At 24.2% G+C, this 19,553-nt stretch overlaps 1 protein-coding gene across 1 annotated transcript; it reads left to right on the top strand.

Moving 5' to 3' along the window:
• The first annotated feature begins 3,153 nt into the window (after positions 1–3,153).
• Positions 3,154–19,177, top strand: LOC145833381 (uncharacterized). The gene is made up of 17 exons (XM_082940560.1): positions 3,154–3,207; positions 3,478–3,709; positions 4,440–4,529; positions 4,641–4,697; positions 5,103–5,219; positions 5,993–6,150; positions 6,955–7,049; positions 9,595–9,718; positions 11,110–11,310; positions 12,369–12,497; positions 13,304–13,420; positions 13,857–14,004; positions 15,039–15,145; positions 16,257–16,439; positions 18,001–18,139; positions 18,681–18,820; positions 18,907–19,177. The coding sequence occupies exons 1-17, from the start codon at positions 3,154–3,156 to the stop codon at positions 19,102–19,104; spliced, it is 2,289 nt and encodes a 762-aa protein (XP_082796686.1). The 3' UTR covers positions 19,105–19,177.
• The last annotated feature ends 376 nt before the right edge of the window (positions 19,178–19,553 follow it).

The following is a 19,553-nucleotide window of genomic DNA, read 5'->3' as shown; positions in this document are numbered from 1 at the left end:
GATTATTTGAAATTTACACTAGATTTTCTGAGGTTGAAGAGAATAGCAAAAGTAAAGTTTTAGGTACAATTTACTAAAAATTGAAAACTTACACTAGTTATTTTGGCATGTTAAGATGACTAAAAACTCAAATTACAACTGCAACCAACGAATATCCTTATTTTCAAAACTTAGCCAGTAACCACTAAAAATGTCTGACATATACAAATGTGCAGCAACTTTGCCTAAGATAAGGTTTTTATTTATCACTGCATTCTAAATGTCTTCAAAAGAAATGCAACATAAACAAGTTTTATAAAATAAAAAGTATTAAAAGCAAAGTATGCTATACAGGATGGCCACTGGTTTTTGAGGAATTTTTCCAAATTTTCTTGATTTTTTTCAGGGTTTGTTTTAAAAAAAATTTTTTTGACATCTTATAGAAGAAAACTTAATTTGGTATAAAACATGTTTTCAATAGTATTAAATTTCTGTAAGTATAAGTTATAATGCTGTGTTTTGAAATCAACTACTCTGACCAACATTTAATTTTTTCTTGTATTTAATAGTTATTTATTTATAATTTTTCCTTTCTTTTAAAACTGTGTAAAACGTCATGTTTTTTTATAAGTTTATTGTAAGTTCCAAGTTTTTGTAGTTTTTTTTAAAAGGATCAACTTCAAACCTTTTTTTAGCACTAATTTATAAGATCCCAGTAAAACGGCCACCCTGCCTGTAGTTTTTTGTACTTATTGTTAAAAATTTAAAAATATGGAGATAAAAAAGTATGTTATGTTATATAAAGATTATTGGTATAAAAATCATTAGCTTTTAGTTTAGCTTCAAGTTTAATTTCTTAAAACTTTTTAAACTGTGCTTATTTGTACATAACTTACAGGCTAGTCTCTAATTTACATATTTAGACAAAAAAACTATAGAATTTAGGAGTTTAAAGTAACATGGAGTTTTGAACAATAATCATGGTCTGAGATGTTTTAATCATTAATTCAAATGTATTAAATTGTTATTCATTATTGTGAACTACAAAGTTAAATAATTTACAATTTAAGTAATGGATACTTATTATGAAATAGAAACAAACATTTTTTAAAATACAGATATTCTTAACTTTACAAAATACTTACTTATTGTTTAATTTAGAATGCAATACTGAAATATTTTTTTATTTAATATTGCTATAAAACATTATATTTTATGTAGTAAATAAAATGGTTAAATTAAATATATAAAAACTAATATGTATATTACATACAGCATTGCCATAAAACCTGAAGTCTTACAAAAAAATTTTTTAAACAAATAACCAAAAATTGTCTATCTAAAGAATTTTTAGTAAAATAATTTAGTGCAGGGTTTCCTAAAGCTGGTGATATTTTTCCTTGGGGTTCAGTTTTGGTTATCAGGAGGCAATTACCAGTAAGAAGACGAAAAAAGGTAAATTATTAGCAAAAGGGTGAAAGGGTGTGGTAAAGGGGGAGGATGCAATAATTTTTAATGTTTTTTTTTTTCTAAGGGGGCAATTGTTAAACTTAGTTTGGGAAACCATATCTATTCAATGCATGTTTGTTAAAAAAAATCAAACAAACTTTAAAACAAACTATGACTAACAAATAAGACCGTTTATGTTGTATTAGGCTTTAAAACAATTTAGATATTTGATAGAACTTGACTAAAAAGCTTAATACAGTTTCTATTAGAATAAAATAAATCTTTATTTACATAAAAGTTTTATTTGTTTTTTTACTTAAAAACAGCTATTATCTTATTTAATATTCTCTAAAAAAGAACAGTAAACTTATAGTTTTAAAATATAGGATAGAATCAGACAACCTTGAGAAAATTATTAAGTAAGTACCTATTTCACCTTAAAAAAATGTAACGTAAAAATTTCGAAAAAAACTTGGAATTTAACACATAATAAAAAAGTTTGAAGTTTTAAACAAAAAATATGAAGTTTCTAACAGTTTTTATAAAAAATAAATTTATATATATATATTTGTTTTTAGAGTCTTATAAAAAAGTAAACTATACCAGGAAAAGTAAAATTCTTTTTTATACATTAATAACTAAGCTACCAATTGCTTATTCATACATTTAAAAACTCAGAGAAGTAGCTTATGAGGTAAAGCTATTAAAGTTTGAGAATTTAATAGATTTCATATTATTCAATTTAAAAAGTTATTGCAAATTGCAATTAAATATACAACATTTAAATAAGCAACACTGTATTTTTAAAGAAATTTAATAAAAATGACATTTTACTTAAAGTTTAAACTTAAACCAAAAATTCTTACAAAACTAGTATTTGTAAAACCATGGATTATAATCAAAAAAGCTGATAAACAATTCTCAAATACTTTTGGCCACCATTTTTTTCTCACTTTTGTTACTTTTGTTTGTTATTTAGAACCCATAACTGCATAATAAGGAAAACTGAAAATTTTATTGTAAACTTTTGCAATTGTTACTTTTACTAGGTAAGAGGTTTTGTAAATTTTAAGCAGCATGCTGCTAATCTTAATTAATAGTTATTAATATGATAAATTAATGCATAAATCATTTTTATTTGACTTAGAACGTTGGTAAATTTATGTGTACAAAATTTAATATTATGTATTATAATATTGTTTATAAAATACTTTTGATGCTGAAGTTCTATTGCCTTAAAAATTTAAACATATTAGTAATATTTATAAATCAAAATCACATCAATTGAATAAAATGTTACTGCAACATTTTTCTTGGAAAATTTAAATTTTTCAATTAATTATAATTTTTTTTATATACCACAGACTTGCCACTCACTCAGAATACTTTTAAGAAGTTTGGAAATCTCACAACAGATTTTTTTTCTAAATTTTCAATTAGATTCAGTCAATTTAGTTGCTATATTTTAATACTTTATAACCAATTTTGTTTTAGAACTTGATTTTTTTAAATTTTGAAAAATAAAAAAAGTCTATTTCTAAGAATTTCCAAAATCAGGATGACTCAGGACATTTAAGGTCACTCAAAACAGTTTTTTTAACTTAAAAGGTGGCAACCCTGATTCTTTAAGATATACGTGTAACACTCCATAAGGATTTTTTTTTAAGGAACTGAAGAGAACACTTTAGTATAGGTTGATGAATTTGTAATTTTTGATAAATAAAAATGGAAAAGAAGAAAAGAGAAATTCCTACCTTTACTTCACGTTTACCTATCAAAGTAAGTCATTATGATTTAATAAAGTACTTTGATGCGTTAAAACTGTTTCAATTATGCATTAGATTGATCTAATACTTTATCTTTTTAGTATTTTAAGTCTAATTAAGAAAAATACTAAATATATATATAAATATTTAATTTTTTTTTATTTATTGCAAATAATTGATATACATTATGTATTAAGCTTGTTTAAAGTCAACTTGTGGAATACTGTTTTAGCGTATCAGAAGTTTTATTATTGTTAAAAGTTTTTATCTTTTGACTGTCTAGAGAGAATTTGCTGAAAAGAATGAAGATTTAGCTGAATCTGCATCATTAAAAAGGGTGAGGTTAGCTCCTGATGGTGCATCTCCTTCTCCAAGACCAGCCGCCAGATTTAAAGTTAAAGATAAATCAGCATTAATGTCCATGTCTCCAAAAAATCCTAGAATAGCCCAGCTGAAGAAAAAGGCCCGAAGGAGTGTTCACAAAGCTCAAATGATTAAAAGTCAGAAAAATACAGGTATTTTCGATTCAAATTGAATTTTGATAGAGAATAAAAACTCTAAGCTGCAGTTAAAAGCTTTTTTTTTATCTAAACAGTAAGTTATAAAGTTTTATAGTATAAATTATCTAAAGTACATGAAATTGGTTTATCTAATACTTACAATATTTTTCAACTGAAGAGTTACTATCCATAGGGTTGCCAAAAAACCTGGTATTTGTCAATTTAAGCAGAAAAAACCTGGAAAAACCTATAGTTTGAGAATTTTTGAAAAACCTGGAATTTAAAACAGTTTTAACATGTAAAGTAAAAAAAAATTTATTAGGTACCAAAAATATATCATATATAAACAATAATTTTTTTTGTATCATTTAGAAATTTATTTATTATTAAACACATTTAAAGTAGCATGCATTACTGTATATTTTTAATATTTTTATACTATTTATTACAGTTTTTTACCAAAAACTTAATTTCATACTAAAAAACTTGTATTTAAACATTTTTGGTAACCCTGTATATCTTAACTTTATATTTTAAAGTAATAAGGAGTTTTAAGTCAAAATCTAAATTTTTATTCTGTAATTATTCTGCCTACAAAATATTTTACATAGTTTAAAGTGATTCTTATTATAGTCTTTAGAATTTTTATTGATAATATTATAACAAATTCAAATACTAAACTTGTCAATTGAGTGTTTAACAATGTCTTGTAATTGATATATTCACCAACGATTTATTGTTTTAGGAATGTCATCCATTGCAAAAAAGTCTATAAAAAAGCCATTACCTATTGTTAACGATTCTAGAAGACACACAGTTGCAACTATGGCCAAATGTTTGTTTTTTAATTAAACGTTTTTTGTTTTCATTTTTTGAAGTTTATATTAAAAACAAAGCATTTTTTAAATGTATTTACTATGAGATAATTGTTGTATATATTCTGCAGCTAATCAATCAAAGCTCTCAAGAAATACCTTAACTTCTAGGAGTAGACTCATGCCAAGTAAAACATTTTTATGTTTAAAGCTAATTGTAACAATGCGAGAAGTATCAAAATAAAGCAGGCAACCAAAAGCTGTTTTTACTAAACCGAACCTAATCTAAAATTATCTAGTTATAAAGTTGCAAAAACCTTGTATTTTAATATTTATTTTTGTAACTTGTTAGTATTTTTACCTTCAACTCCAGTTTTTTTTAAAGTGAAATTTGTTAGTTCAAGTATTTTTTTGTAAACCTACAAGTTTCGTTTTTGTTAAATAATAAATTCAGTCTATTTTTTAGTGTTCTTTTTGCTACAAAGAATGATTACTCTGTTTTTGTAGCATATAAAACTGTTTAAGTGTTTAAACATGCTTTTTACTATTAGATAAGTATAATTAGGATGATAATGAGTATTATTACTAAACAGAAAAGCCGATACAAAATCGTGGACATGCTGCATCTATGAGGCTTGCTAACCCCAAAGTAGCAAGGAGTAAAAATTTAATCCCAGCTTCAAAAGAAACAAAAAATGTAGTTGAACCAGGTTTGAAAAACTAATTCACGAATAATATATAGTTCATTACAGATAAGATTTATTAAATTTTATACATATTAGTTTTGCTTTAGAAATTCAATAAATTAAGTAAGAAAAATTGTTTCAAAACTATTTAGTTATTTTTGTTATTATTTAACTTTTTAAGGCTTAACAACTTTGAAGTTGTTTTTATATTCAAAATAAAATTAGGTAATAGACAGGGTTGCCCTTTTACCTGGAAAAACCTTGAATTTGACAATTTAGGCAAAAAAACCTGGAATTTAAGAAATATTGAAAAAAACTTGGAAAAACCTGGAATTTTAACATGTTCAAAAAATCTATCATATAAATAAAAGAAATTTGTCATCATCAAAAAAATTTTTTATTAAAAAACATAATAAAAGTAGCTTTACGGTATCTTTTCAATGTTTTTATACTATTTAACACAGTTTCTTACCTTAAACTTGACTTTGAACTAAAAATTGTCCCAAAAATGTGTACTTTTAAAAACCTGGAAGAAATTTGGAAAACCTGGAAAAAATTTTGAATAAACGAGTGGCAACTCTGAATAGAGAAACATAGCATTTCAGATCAGTATATTTGAAATCAATTCCTAAAATATTTACTTTTTGAGTCTTTTGATAGTGTAACTCTTGCAATTTTATTTGTAAAAATTTGTCAATTGTATTGACTAAATTATATCTCATATATATATATTGTGTTAGTATTACATAGTATGTAGTTTGTTTATATTTAATTGTTAGATAAAAAACTTCATTCAGATGCAGCAACAGAGAAAGCTGGTAATTCTATTCAGCCACCCAAACGGCCGAAACGTAAAGCTTGGGATTTAAAAGGCAAGCTGCAAGATGCACAAGATGATTGTGTCTTTTATAAGTCAGCTATAGCTGAACAACAACAAGAGTTAGAGAAGTATTCTGTAAGTTTTTATTTTCAATAATTTAGCTTTACTTAACATTTTGTTTTTACTGACTTGTTTAATAAAAATACTTTTACCAAATATTATAAAAATACTTTTAAAAATATTCAAATATTTTCATTGATCTACTTAAATTATTTTACTAAGTTTTAAATTTAGTTTTGCTAAGTTCTGAAGAAAAACAATCAATTATTTAACTTGTTAGGCACTATACTGCATAGCACGACTATCAATAAGAGTAAATGTGTCGTTTGCAACCAAGTTTTGTCCTCATTATGACTCATCAGGCAGACGAATCAGTGTTTCAGTCAAACCAAACTTGTTGAACACATTAGCAATGAAGCATTTGTTTGTGTATAGAGTTAAAATTTTTAACTGTACACTACATTATAGTTAACGTCTGTCTAATGAGAGCAAAGCCAGGTTGCAAAATGTCACATGGGCTATTATTGACGGTTGTGCGGTGCAGTCTAGTGCTCATTGAGTGATGAAAAAAAACGTTAGGAGTTATTTGCTAAAGATAGTTGAAATATTGCTACTAGTATTTGACTTAACATTAGTTTCTCATTTGATACTTTTTAGAAAAAGTTCTATTTTTATAATGTTTGAGTTTTACTAACTTGTTATTTGTAAAACAAAATAATTAACAAATCTTCAATAAGTAAACTTTATATAAATTTTTAAATAAATTATTGTTATGTTTTGCTGAGAACAATGTTTGTGTTGTAAGATGAAAATAAAACTACAATATTTTTTGTTGTATGGTTATAGTATCAGCTTTTTATATATGTTAATTTATCACAGAGTATAAAAGAAGAAGTGCAGCAGCTTGAAGATAATCTCAGTAGATCTAACAGTGAAAACGAAGTATCAAAAAGTAAAATCATGAACTTAACAAGGTCTGTAGGTTGTTCTGTTTCAATAAATAGAAACAAATAAAGTTATATCACAAAAACTAAGTAGTAATTATAAAGAATATAAATTAAGTTGCTTTGAGATTTTGTAGAAGGTCATGCTACCACTTGAAAGGTATTTTTAAATTTTAAATTATCTAAATATAACTATATGTTATTCACCCTAATTACAATTTATTCATGTGCTTTTTTAATTCTTTATCTTTGTACTGTTTAAAACTAACTATATTTGGAACATCGATAAGGTAGCACTAAATTACAATAATGAGCAGGGTTGCCACTCGGTCAGGAAATCAGGAAAAGTCAGGAAAATTTAAAAAAATGAAAGTCAGGAAAAAGTGGGGGGTTTTAAAAAAAAGTCAGGAAAAATCAGGAAATTTGATAAAATTAAAAAAAAGTCAGATTTGTCAGTTTAAATTTACAAAATTCCTTGTTTTCCAAAGCCTTCAAATAGTAAAAATTAATTAAAAGTCCTTTAAAGTCAAAAAAATTTCCAAAATTTTCCTCAAAATTTACAAAAATATTTAATTTTATTTCCAATGCCTTTATCTGGTATAAATTAGTAAATATCCTTTACAAAACTGCAAAAATTGTCTATAAACATATTGAACAAGCAGATTTTGTAAGCTTTTTAGTGTTGATGATCTGTAGCAAGGACACTTCCATAGTGAAACTGTGATATATATAAAAAGTTTATCTAGCATAATTTTAGAATCAAAGTGTTTTTTGTTTAAGTAAATAATTGAGTTCTTTATAACTAAGCAGTTAGTTTAGTATTTTATGTAACAAGTTAATGTGTATACTTTAACTCTTTATAATTTTTTCAAAGTTGTTTAAATTTATAAAATAAGTTATAAGAGAGGTATATGCCAAGATTAAGTTTATTTGTTTTTTTGTATAGTAAATTAAGTTTTTAAAGTAAATAAGAGTATATTTATTTGTTACAAATTTTATACTAAACGATAAGAGGAGTTATTTTATAAATGATAGTAAAAATAAATGAGTGTCAAAAGAAAAGAAATGAAGCCCACTAGTTGTGGCTTGATTTAGAGAAAAGATGCTATTCAACAAGTTTAGGTGCAGCAGATGAGAGCGATTTAAATAAAATGATGCAAATGATTTTAACTGTAAAGAAAATGAAGCGGAATGCAGTTCAGATGAAGGAAACCATATCTTCATTAGATATAGAGGTTGAAGTGCTAATAAAAACGGAAAAAATAAATTTTAGTACATACGTTAAAAAAAACAGTATTTGATTAATTTCTTTAATGTTTTAATGTTTTAATTGTAAAAGTTCGTTATTGTTTTAAGGTTTGAGTTGTGAAAGTTCCTTATTGATTCAATGTTTTAATTGTAAAAGTTCCTTATATGTCGTTTGTTTATCTAGATACATTTGTGCTAGGAGATGCTAAAAAATTGTGCCTTTTTTCAGACAAGCTGTGTTTTAAGGTAATAATACAAGTATTTTGCTGAGAGAGCTGTTTATTACAAACATCAATCATACACAGATGGTTTAAGTGATGTACTGGAAGTTGGATGATAGAATTCAGCAAAAAACTGTTGTTTTTAACCTGTATTTAAATTAGATTGAAAGCTTTATATAGTTTCAAGTGTTAGATTATGTACTTTAGAATAAGTTTAATTTAAGAGTTTGATTTAGAAAAGTCAGGAAAATTTTGGTAAAAAGTCAGGAAATTTTTCTCAGCTTGATCAGTGGCAACCATGAACGAGTGTGATCAAAAAAAAATTAATTTTTATAAAACAAATTTAGTAAAAGGAACAAAATCAAGAACAAAAGACAAGTAGTTCAAATGTAATACAATTATTTATCAAGAAAATATAATTACTTTAAAGTAAAATAAACCATATTTTAGTAACTATTTCAGATAACAGCTATTAGTAAACATAAAAAGATAATATTTTTCCTTGAATTATAAAATGTGCATTTCTTTCAAGGTGCGCACTTTTGCCTGGGTTTAAGGTGCGTACTTTATCACTGTCCCTACTGTAGTAATTTTTGTTATATTTCTATTAATAAGTAAAAAAAGCTAATTTTGTTAGTTTATTTTTAACTAACAAAAAGATATTCTTCATTATTCTAAATTATTTTTAATATTTTGCACTATTAGATTTATTAAACCATTTTTACAGTTTAGATTTTTGCAGTAAAATAAATAAAAACATATGATATAATGTTTTGTTTAAACACAAAGTGATGTTATGTATGGAGATTATTAGCAAAGCAGAATAAGTTTCCAAACTACATGAGACTAAGTACTTTAGCCCAATAAACTGTTATTTAAATATGAATGTTTAAAAATATTCAAAGAGTTTAAAAACTAGTTTCGAGTCTTTAATTGATTATTTTAAGAAGCTAGGATAACTTAAGATAGTTTTATTGCCGTTAGAATTTAAACAGTAAGACTCTGAGTTAAGGTATACTATTTTAATATAAAACATACGCAAACTTAAACAACTAAATAGTAATTTTGCTGTCTATTATATTTGATTATGAAATAAATAAACACAGTGTGTTAGAAAAAACCAGAAAAGAACATGCAGAATACAAAGAAAATGCTGAGTACAAAATCAATAATATAGAAAGAATTCACAAAGATGAAATAGCAAAACAAAAAGTTCAAATAGATCAAATGGTTTGTTAAAATATTATGAAACATTTACGTATGGGCTTTTTTAAAAGAAATCATTCTACAAACATGTAGCATACAATAGTTTTCTTTTGAAGTATAAAAAATAAATAAAGAAAAGAAAAAACATAAGGTAATTGTCATTAGAAGTAAATATCACTAATTCACCCGTAAGTAAAATATAAGTCTAGAAGTGTTAGCTAACAAGATGATTCGGCTTGGCTAAACTTTATCAATAAATATACTCAATAAATTTTATCATAATACTAATTAAATATTAGTTTCCAATCAATTAAAATACTGACTGTAAGTTTACAAAGCAATTTGTTTTAGTAACATACGAAAATGTGTTATAGAGCCAAATCTTTTTAATAATTGTTTACTGTTAATTTTTTAAAGGAATATGTTTTTATAGAAATATATATTTTTTAATTTTATTCCATGACAAATCTATAAAATTAAATTTATTTTTAGTTTATAATAATCAAAATTGTTTCAAAACTTGTAAGATGTAAAAAGCATCTGTATTTTTAACGCTAAGTTAAAACATTTAGCTTAGTATAGGATATAACATTTACATATACACATTTAGAACTCTTTTTTTCTTCAGATTGTTTAGCTGTATTGAAATTGATTTTTTGGTTTATATGTGTAATAAATTGTTATTTAAATGTGGGTTGAAAATAAATTAAATAAAACTACATGTATTAAAAATCGTGCATAACTAAACAGAAATACTTATTTAGGCTCTCCTAGCTAAAATTAATTTATGAGTAAAGGTCAAATTGTATATCATACCAATAGAATACTTTCAAATAAAAATGATTAAAGATTTATATTTTTATTGTTTTAATGAATTTACTTTTTAAGGTTTTTTCCATGGCTTGCTATTTGTTTTAAGTCATTATTGTGTCTTTTTTTTTTATCTTTAAAAGCAGTTTGCTTGGTATTCACTAATAACTATAAAAAATAAAAGTAAGTATAACAACATACTTCTTAAATTCAACACTGATAGTTGATTTTAAGTCAATATTTAAAATTCAACCATTACTTTTTTGTTGTAGGAATATTAGTTAAATAAATTTACATTTATGAAAAAAGTATTATTACAATTATTTTTTATTGAAAACCAAGCTTTATACTTTGAAAACTTAACACAGATATACTTTACTATTTAAAAAAAATCACAGCATTTTTCACTTATAAATTACTCTTACGTATTAGTTTTTCGAGTTTAGTTAAAATATTCACCTCATATATGTTTTGAATTTAGTAAAATTTAGAATAGTTCATTAGTTACCCTCTCAGCTTTTATGCGCCTGAATTATTAGACAGTTTTTAATGGCAATGATAAATCAATTTTTCGGGTAAAATTACAATTTTTTATTATTTACTAGCTGGAGTATGAAAAAGTTTTGAAAAAAACTATCAATGAAAAAGAAAATGAAATTTTGAGTCTCGGAACTCAATTAAAACACAAAGATGAAGCCATAAATAAGTTTAAAATTACTAATGACGAAAAAGATGCTGATATGATGCGACTAAAAAGGGATTTTAATAATTTACAAGAGTCAAAAGATAACATGTTTAATGATTTGGTTAGTAAAACTTACTCATAGGTTTTCTTTTATTCTTTTAGTTTTGGTTATCATTGCCACTTAATTACTAGTATTGATAACAGGTTAACTGAGAAATTTTTGTTTTGAAATATGCTAAACAAAGATTTGGTTTAAAACAAAGTATTACAATAAAGTACTTGATAACGTTATTTTTCAATTTATTTATCGAAAAAGTCCCTGTAGGAATACTAATTTTTAAAATGTTTACAATTATAATGGTCAAAATTTTAAGCTGCTTTTAATATGATAAAATTTAGCATTAAGTATGATAAAGTTTACTTCGTTTTCCTGTCTTAATTTACTTATATAGTTATTTATTTAAAATTTCATAAGTTTTTTTGAAGCTTATAAAAAATTTAAACAGAGCTGTTAGGTTTATGAATATGAACAATTTATTATTTTCTTAGCTTAATAAAGTTCTCTATGTTTATTTAGCTTTTTTAATTGCTTAAAGCTTTTTCAAACTTAAATGCAAAACAATATGGTAATACTTTTAATGAAAAAAAAACACAATCTTATTTTTATAAATACAGGGTTGCCAAAAAACCTATAATCCTGGAAAGACCTTATATTCGACAATGTAGGTAAAAAAACCTGGAACTCGAGAAATTAAAATAAAAAACTAGAAAAACATTAAATTTCGAAGAAAAATCACTAATAAACCTGGAATTTTAAACATTTTCTCATTTAAATTTTGGCTAGGTACAAAATTTCTTTTTTGTTCTATCATTATTTTTTTTTTGATAAAAAACACATTCAAAATAGCTTGAAAGTATCTTTTCAATGTTTTTAGACAACTTTTTACATTAAATTTAGTTTATACTGAAAATAAACCAAAAAACTTGTTCTGCAAAAAAAAAAAAAACTGAAAAACATTCACAAAAAAGGAAAGATTTTTCAAAAATCTATTGTTAATCCTATAACTAAAACGTTTTTGTTTTTTGAAGTAGTTTACAGCTCTTTTCAATCAAGGTGTAATGTTTTTCCTATCTAGTTTGTGATACTCATTATTTTTTTCTGTAAATTCGTTTTTTTAGAGTGGTAAACTTGAGGAAAGAGATGCCACCATTGTTTGTAAGGACAATATCATTGAGAAAAAAAATGAAGAACTTAGAAATCTTGAAGAAAAAAGAAGATATTTACTCAATCAAGTTCAAGAACTAAAGGTATACAAGCATATATGTAATTTTAAAAAAGTTAAACTACAACAGGTCTTTTACAGGACAAACTTAAACTTTATATAAAAGCAATAAGGTAGTATTAGTCAATTTTTCACACTAAATAACATTACTTCTTATATTAAAACTTGATAAATCAACTATTAGTCACTTTTATAGAATGTAATAATTAAGATTTTTATTTGTGATGTAGTTAGTTTTGTAAAAACTTTCTTATTAAAATGTTTAATAGATCTTTAATCAGTCAATTATCTAAAATATTAAAAGTTCACGAAGAAACTATCTAATTTTTTTTTCCATTTTAAATAATAATGTCAAATATAAAAGAAACAATCCTTTAAAAAAAAAAATTTTTTGCATGTTTAAGTTTAGTAATATTGAAAGATAGGTGTGTTTTAAATGAAAAAGTTTTATTTTGAATTAAATAAACATTTTAATTGTTCCTTTAAATTTTAGTCAAGCATTAGCTTAAACGTTTAAAAAAATTGGTTTAAAAGTTTAAAAAACAATATAATTGTTTAATATATAGTCTTTTTCTGTTTTGATTTGTGCCTTTTATAAGAAACCTACTGAACTCAATTACTTTTGATCCCGTATATCTCAAAAACAACTTTAATTTTTGTTAAGTGGTCGATAGTGTCCGATACCTAGAAAAATCTACAAAACAAGACCACAAAACAAGATTAACAGTAAAAAAACAAGATTAACAGTAAAAAGAAGCTTTAAGTTTAAATTCTCATCTTAGTGTTAGTGAATTTAACAAATGTTACAAAATAATTTGAAATTTTGAACAGGGCAATATAAGAGTTTACTGTAGAACAAGACCAATGTTGCCAAATGAAGACAAAGAAAATACGGGAATGGATCATATTGATCATGATAAAAATGAAAAGAGCCTGAAGATATTTCAGGTTTTATAAGTTACAATTTTTATTTAGAACACTATGACAATAGTTTTTTTTTACTGGAAAATATTTATTAAATTTATATATAAAACAAAATATTACTGATATGATTTTTATATGAAGAATAATAATTGTTATTAAAATTTATTCTATAAGTTTTTCAATTTGAATTTCTGTATTAAAATTTCAAAAATAAATAGGTTAAAGTATCAGAAAAAATACTAATAAAGGTAATAAGTATTTTAGCACTTAATCAAATAAATAAAATCATGGCCATATATTTTGCACAATTTTAAAATGTCCACGTAAAATAAAACTTATAGAACAAGTACTTTAAAACATGGCGTTTATTATAGATGACAAAAAATTACCAAACATGTAAAAAAAAGTTCTAAATAGAATCTTTAAAGTCTATACATTAAAAATTTGTTTATTTTAACAGAACAACAAAACTTTTCCATTCGAGTTTGATCGAGTTTTTGATACGAAGTCCACTCAAGAACAAATATTCGATGATGTGTCTCAACTGATTCAGTCGGCGCTTGACGGATACAATGTCTGCATATTTGCGTACGGTCAAACCGGAGCTGGTCAGTTTGTTATCATTTTTTTCAAAGTAGTCTATTTTACTTTCAGTATGCACTATTTTCTACTTTTTTTGTAAAATTTTTCTTTGATAGATATGATTTTATATTTTGCTTCTGTAAAGTTTATGATCTAAAGTTTTATTTACATTTGTAAATCTAATTTTTTTAAATAACGTATTAAAAGAATGTAAACAAGGTTGTTGTGAGTAGAGTTGATATATATGTTTTTTTGTTGAACTTTTAAATAATTTATATAATTTTGTTGAGTTTTAACTAAGCAGCAAGTTGATTTTTACATATATTTAATATTTAAACTAATCTTTGAGGTATAGTCAGTTAAAGTCAGATAGTACAAATGTTTCCTTATAAGAGGAAAAACTAAAACAATGAATAAATAAAAATCATCATAATTATATTTCCACCTACAATTTTTGCGATAAAAATTTAAAAATTTCAAGTTGTTTTCTTTGCAATATTTATAAAAATCTGTCGTAAGGAATTGTTTTTTTTTTACTAACTCTTTTTTTAATAAACAAAAAAAATTCTTTGGTTTTTGATTATAAAATTTGTATTTTAACCATATAACATTTTGTTACTAGGGATTTTTCTAAATTTTTCAAGAAACTTTTCCTGAAAGTTTGAGGTTTTTTTCTCAAAAAAAAAAAACTGGAGATATATTTTTGATAATTTTAAATATTCAACGTTTTTCTTGCTTTGGATCCTTGAAATTTAGAGGTGCTTTTGTTAAAGAAAAATTTATTAGTGATTTTAATTAAATAATAATAGTAATATTACACTACTCTTGTGCTACATTGTTCTGTAACTCTTCCCCACAATGACTAAAATTTGTTTTGTATGACTAAAATCTATTTTGTATGACCAAAATTTATTTTGTATTTATGAACTAAAATGTTTTATCTCAATTGAACTTTTTAAATTCTAATTTTCTTTTATGAAATATGTTAAAACATTTATGTTAAGTTATTTTATAGTTTAAAAAAAGCAGAAGAATTACATAATGATTAATTATTTGGTAGGAAAAACTTACACCATGGAAGGGTGTGAAGATAACCTTGGTATTATACCAAGAGCAATGGAACTTATTTTTGAAAAATGTGAAAATAACAAAAAGTTTGGCTGGACTGTAAGTTAAACAGTAAATTTATTTCTGTTTTTAAAGGTGTTAAAGTATGCTCTATAAAAAGGACTTTCATCAGTTAGTTTATTAATTACATCATGAGACATAAGTCGAAATGCACATAAATTAAACTAAAACGTTAAGCATTGTCACGTCATTTAATTAATCAGTTCAAAAAAAGAAACACTAAACTTACGTTAGTGATTAAGATTATTTAAAATAACATTTAGAACTATGTTGTCAATTACCAAAAAGTTGTTTTCGTTTATTTTAAGCTAAATTTGGGTTTAATTCTTTGTAGAAAGCCTCTCTATTTTCACATTTACTTACCATTATATTTTTTTGAATTTTACAGTTATAAATTAGTAATTTTTTTTGTTTTTAAAGCCTAGGCTACGAGGTACATATATTTTTGATTTTGGAAGTTACCGTTTTTAATTTAAAATGGTTTAAGTGTATTTAATTGGCTGGATATTATTTCATTTATTTAATGGTTTGAAATCCTCAATATGTCAATATAATTAACTAATCTAATTAAAGGCTTTGTAAACCAGTTAAAATGACTGTGGAATTTTCTTTGTATTTTAAGTTTGTATTTGGTTTGACGTAAAAATTAAATACCATGTCAATTTTTAGATTAAATAAAAAGTAAAATTTATCTTTGTTTTTTATATTTTGCTTAAATATTTAATTTGTTTCTAATCACTACTTTTTAACAAAAAATGAAAATTAAATTTTCAATTTAGCTTGCTTAAAAAGTATGAAACTTGTGCACCGATAATTTATTTATTTCTTATTTTGAATAATAAAGTTCAGCTTAGAGCTAGCTAAGTAGTTTTAGTTTCTAAAAGCAAAGAAAAAGCTTTTTTAGGTCAAAAATTAGTACTTCTAGAATTTAAAACAATGTTTTTTTTAAACCTAGATACCAAATAAAGAACTCAATAAATTGGTTTCAGTTATTTAGTTTCAAGGAAAGTAAGGTATTTACAATTTTAAAAACCTTAATTAAAAAAATTATGCTTTAATTTTTTATTTCTATTTAAAGATGATTCAACAATGGTTTTTTTAATTGGTCTCTTAGTTCAATTGAAATAAGTTTCTGGATATTTTTCCTCAGTATGAGCTTGGTATGGAGCAAGTGCAAATATATATGGAAACTCTTCTCGATATGCTTCCAAACGAAAACAAAGAAAATGAAAAATTAGAAATTAAAACCGTTTCGAGTTCAAATAAAAGTGGAGATCCAAGTAAAATCTGGGTTAAAAATTTGAGCCGACATAAAGTTGAAAATTACCATGATGTTAGTTTCACCATATTCTTTTTTTTTAATCTAAAAACATGAATTGTTTTAAAATACTGCTTATAAAAAAATCTAAAATGTTATTCTTTTGCCTAAAAATATTTGACAACAATTGTTTTTAGGTAACTTAGTTAAAATTTCTAAAGTTTAATTACAGTTATTTTAAAACATAAACAGTGTTTTATTATTACAATTGTTCAGATTCTTTAAATCAGCGGTTCTTAACCTTTTTTTCGGTTTTTATTCCTTTGGAAAATTATTACCAAATTTACGCCTTTTTGGATAGTAATTACTAAATTTACTCCAAGTAAAAAAACAGTGTTTAATATGAGGAAAAATACTAGGTTTTTGAGCTTTAAAGATATTAAATATAAAGAAATAATAAAGTTTAAAGAGTTCATTTAACTTAAATAAACATACAGTAATATTAGCTTATAAATTAAAGAAACAATTGAAAACCATTGATATACATAACTTGTAATAAAGAAAATTTACCCCTAAAACAAGGTAATTTACCCCCATGGGTAATTTACCGCAGATTAAGAATCGCTGAATCAAATCAGGGTCGCCACACACTAGGGCTACCCTAAATAACTCGACTAGTTTGAAAACTTTTCTGTTTATTGAAAAATCAGTACTGTTTTAACTTTCTTTTGTAAAGTTTAATCTAGTTTGTTTTTTTCTAAATCCCTAGCTAGTTTTTATGACTTTAAAATAAACAAAAAAAAATTTTTTTTTTTAGTTATATTTTATTTATTATGTCAATTTTTTAGTATTCGAGCATGATTAACAGTACTTTTTAAAGGGTTGCCAAAAAACCTGGAAAAACCTAGAATTTTAAACAATTTTTACATGTTAAGTAATTAAATTTCGTAAACAAAAAAATTATCTACCATATAGATTAAAAAAAAACTATAATTTTTTAATTAAAAAAACATTTAAAGTAGTTTACAGTATCTTTTCAATGTTATTATACTATTTCAGTCAGTTTTTTACCTTAAACTTAATTTTATATTAAAAATAGACGCAAAAAATTATACTTTTGAAAACCTAAAAGAAATATCTCAAAATCTTTTGGCAACCCTGTTTTTAGCTCTTGGCTTTTTATACTTTATTTTTTCAATTTTTATAAACCCACTTTGATTTAGGCTAGTTTTTTGTCATTCAAGCTTAATTTTTTGCTTCCAAAAATTGCATCCCTGTAAAATGTAGTTACTTTAGTACTTACGAAAAAAAAAACAATAAATGAATAATGTTTCCCATAATTTTTGTACAATTATTCTGTTTTAGATGTTTTTGCCTATCCGACCCTTTGTCAAGTTGTTAAAAAGAACCTTTTGAAAATTTAAAAGCTACTCTATTAAATAATTACAATATAAAAGTTCAAAAACTCAAAATCTGTTTATTATTACAATGATTTTTAGTATGGTAGTAAAATGTACAGCAAGATAAAACTACATAGAATAATATCATGTTTTTAGCTCCTTTCGTAGATACTCTGTTAGTAATTATACTCAAATTTTACATAATTTGTTATATAAATTTCTAAACTATATTTTAGGTGATGCGACTTTTAAGACATTCAAGAAAAGCTCGGAAAACATCAGCAACAAAAATGAATGACTTTTCTTCAAGAAGTCATTCTGTGTTTATTATGAACATAAAGGCCTTTAACAGCATAACTGGTGTTACATTAGAATGTTAGTTCCTTAAAATAACCGAAAAAAGTTCTTTTTTCCAAGTTCCATATAATTCTTAATCTAAACTTAATAAAATTTTCTTTTTTTATAAAGTATGCAAAAAAAAATTTGAACGTCAAATAAATCGATTTATAAAAACTTTTCAGATTAAGGTTTAAATAAATTTTAAAAAAGTTAAGAACAACTTTATATATTTATTTTTTGTTTTAAATACTTGTTGTAGAAGGCTTTTTTTTATATGTCCTCTTGTTTTCTTTTAATTTATTTACTTATATAATGTATTTTATTATAGATGTTCTAGAAACTTAAACTTTTGAATGTTGGCGTGTAGAACACTTGTTTTTTGACATATTAAAATTAGATGAATAACCACTTAAATGATTACATTATTTTCAGATATTTCTAAAACTACTGAGTAGAAAGTTTTTATGCGTTCTAAATGCATATTTTTAATAAAAACTTTTTATTTAATCAAATTAAACTAAAATCGTGTTGAAGAATTGTTGCATGAACGCGTATTTGAAAACATCTAATGTAACAGCTGCATTAAACCTGATTGATTTGGCGGGAAGTGAAAAAGTGGCTGACACTGGCAGTCAGGGACAGCAATTAAAAGAAGCGAAGAAAATCAATTCCAGCTTAAGTTCCCTATCAAATGTTATAACATCTCTTTCAAACAAGGTTTCTATAGTTTTCTATGATTTATGATCAGTTTGCATGGAGATTAGAAGCTTTATATTGTTTTTATTTCTTTTTTTTTTTTGCAGTCTCAACACGTCCCATATAGAAACTCCAAATTGACATTTTTGTTACGCGACTCGCTCGGAGGAAATTCGAAAACCCTTATGTTTATAAACATAAACCCGAACAAGAAAAATGTTAACGAGTCAATAAATACGTTAAGATTTGCTACCACAGTAAATAATTGTAACATTGGAACGGCAAGGAAAGTAATAAAGTCTTAATTTTTTTAATCCCTATTTTTTTTTATAAATAAATATCTAAAGCTTGAATTTTTACTTGAATTGTTTTCTATAAATATAATTTTGTTGTTTAAATTGGTATTGAATGCTATTGAAACTTTCAAAAATATTTTTTTTTTATTATTAAAGTTTTCTTTAATTTTTTCAATAGTTTCCAAATTACTTTAGTACGCCATATAAAACTTATCACAAACTTTATATTACTTGCTTATATATTTAGTGTGCATGAAATAAAACGGCTTCGTGTTTTTAAATACATTTTAATGAACTAAAATACTGTAAAAAAATGTATCAATGATTAATACTATCACAAAAAAATAGTTATTTAATGTGAATTCTTTGTAATTTTGTAACGAATATTCTTTCATATTTAGCCAATTTTACTTAGTTGTTCATTTTTAATTTAATAATACACAAAGTTACTACTCGTG

The sequence above is a fragment of the Thalia democratica genome, chromosome 4, assembly GCF_965202585.1.
Source record: "Thalia democratica chromosome 4, ktThaDemo2.hap1.1, whole genome shotgun sequence".
NCBI classification, from domain to species: Eukaryota; Metazoa; Chordata; class Thaliacea; order Salpida; family Salpidae; genus Thalia; species Thalia democratica.
Note: the sequence above shows the minus strand (reverse complement) of the source record. Positions and strands in the feature narration are given on the sequence as shown.

Bases quoted from the DNA above. Each gene is read 5' to 3' on its own strand.
- LOC145833381 (XM_082940560.1), top strand. From the start codon at position 3,154: ATGGAAAAGAAGAAAAGAGAAATTCCTACCTTTACTTCACGTTTACCT. The intron at 4,698-5,102 runs GTAAAACATTTT...ATTACTAAACAG, and splicing joins TAGGAGTAGACTCATGCCAA to AAAAGCCGATACAAAATCGT. The intron at 7,050-9,594 runs GTCTGTAGGTTG...AAATAAACACAG, and splicing joins AAAATCATGAACTTAACAAG to TGTGTTAGAAAAAACCAGAA.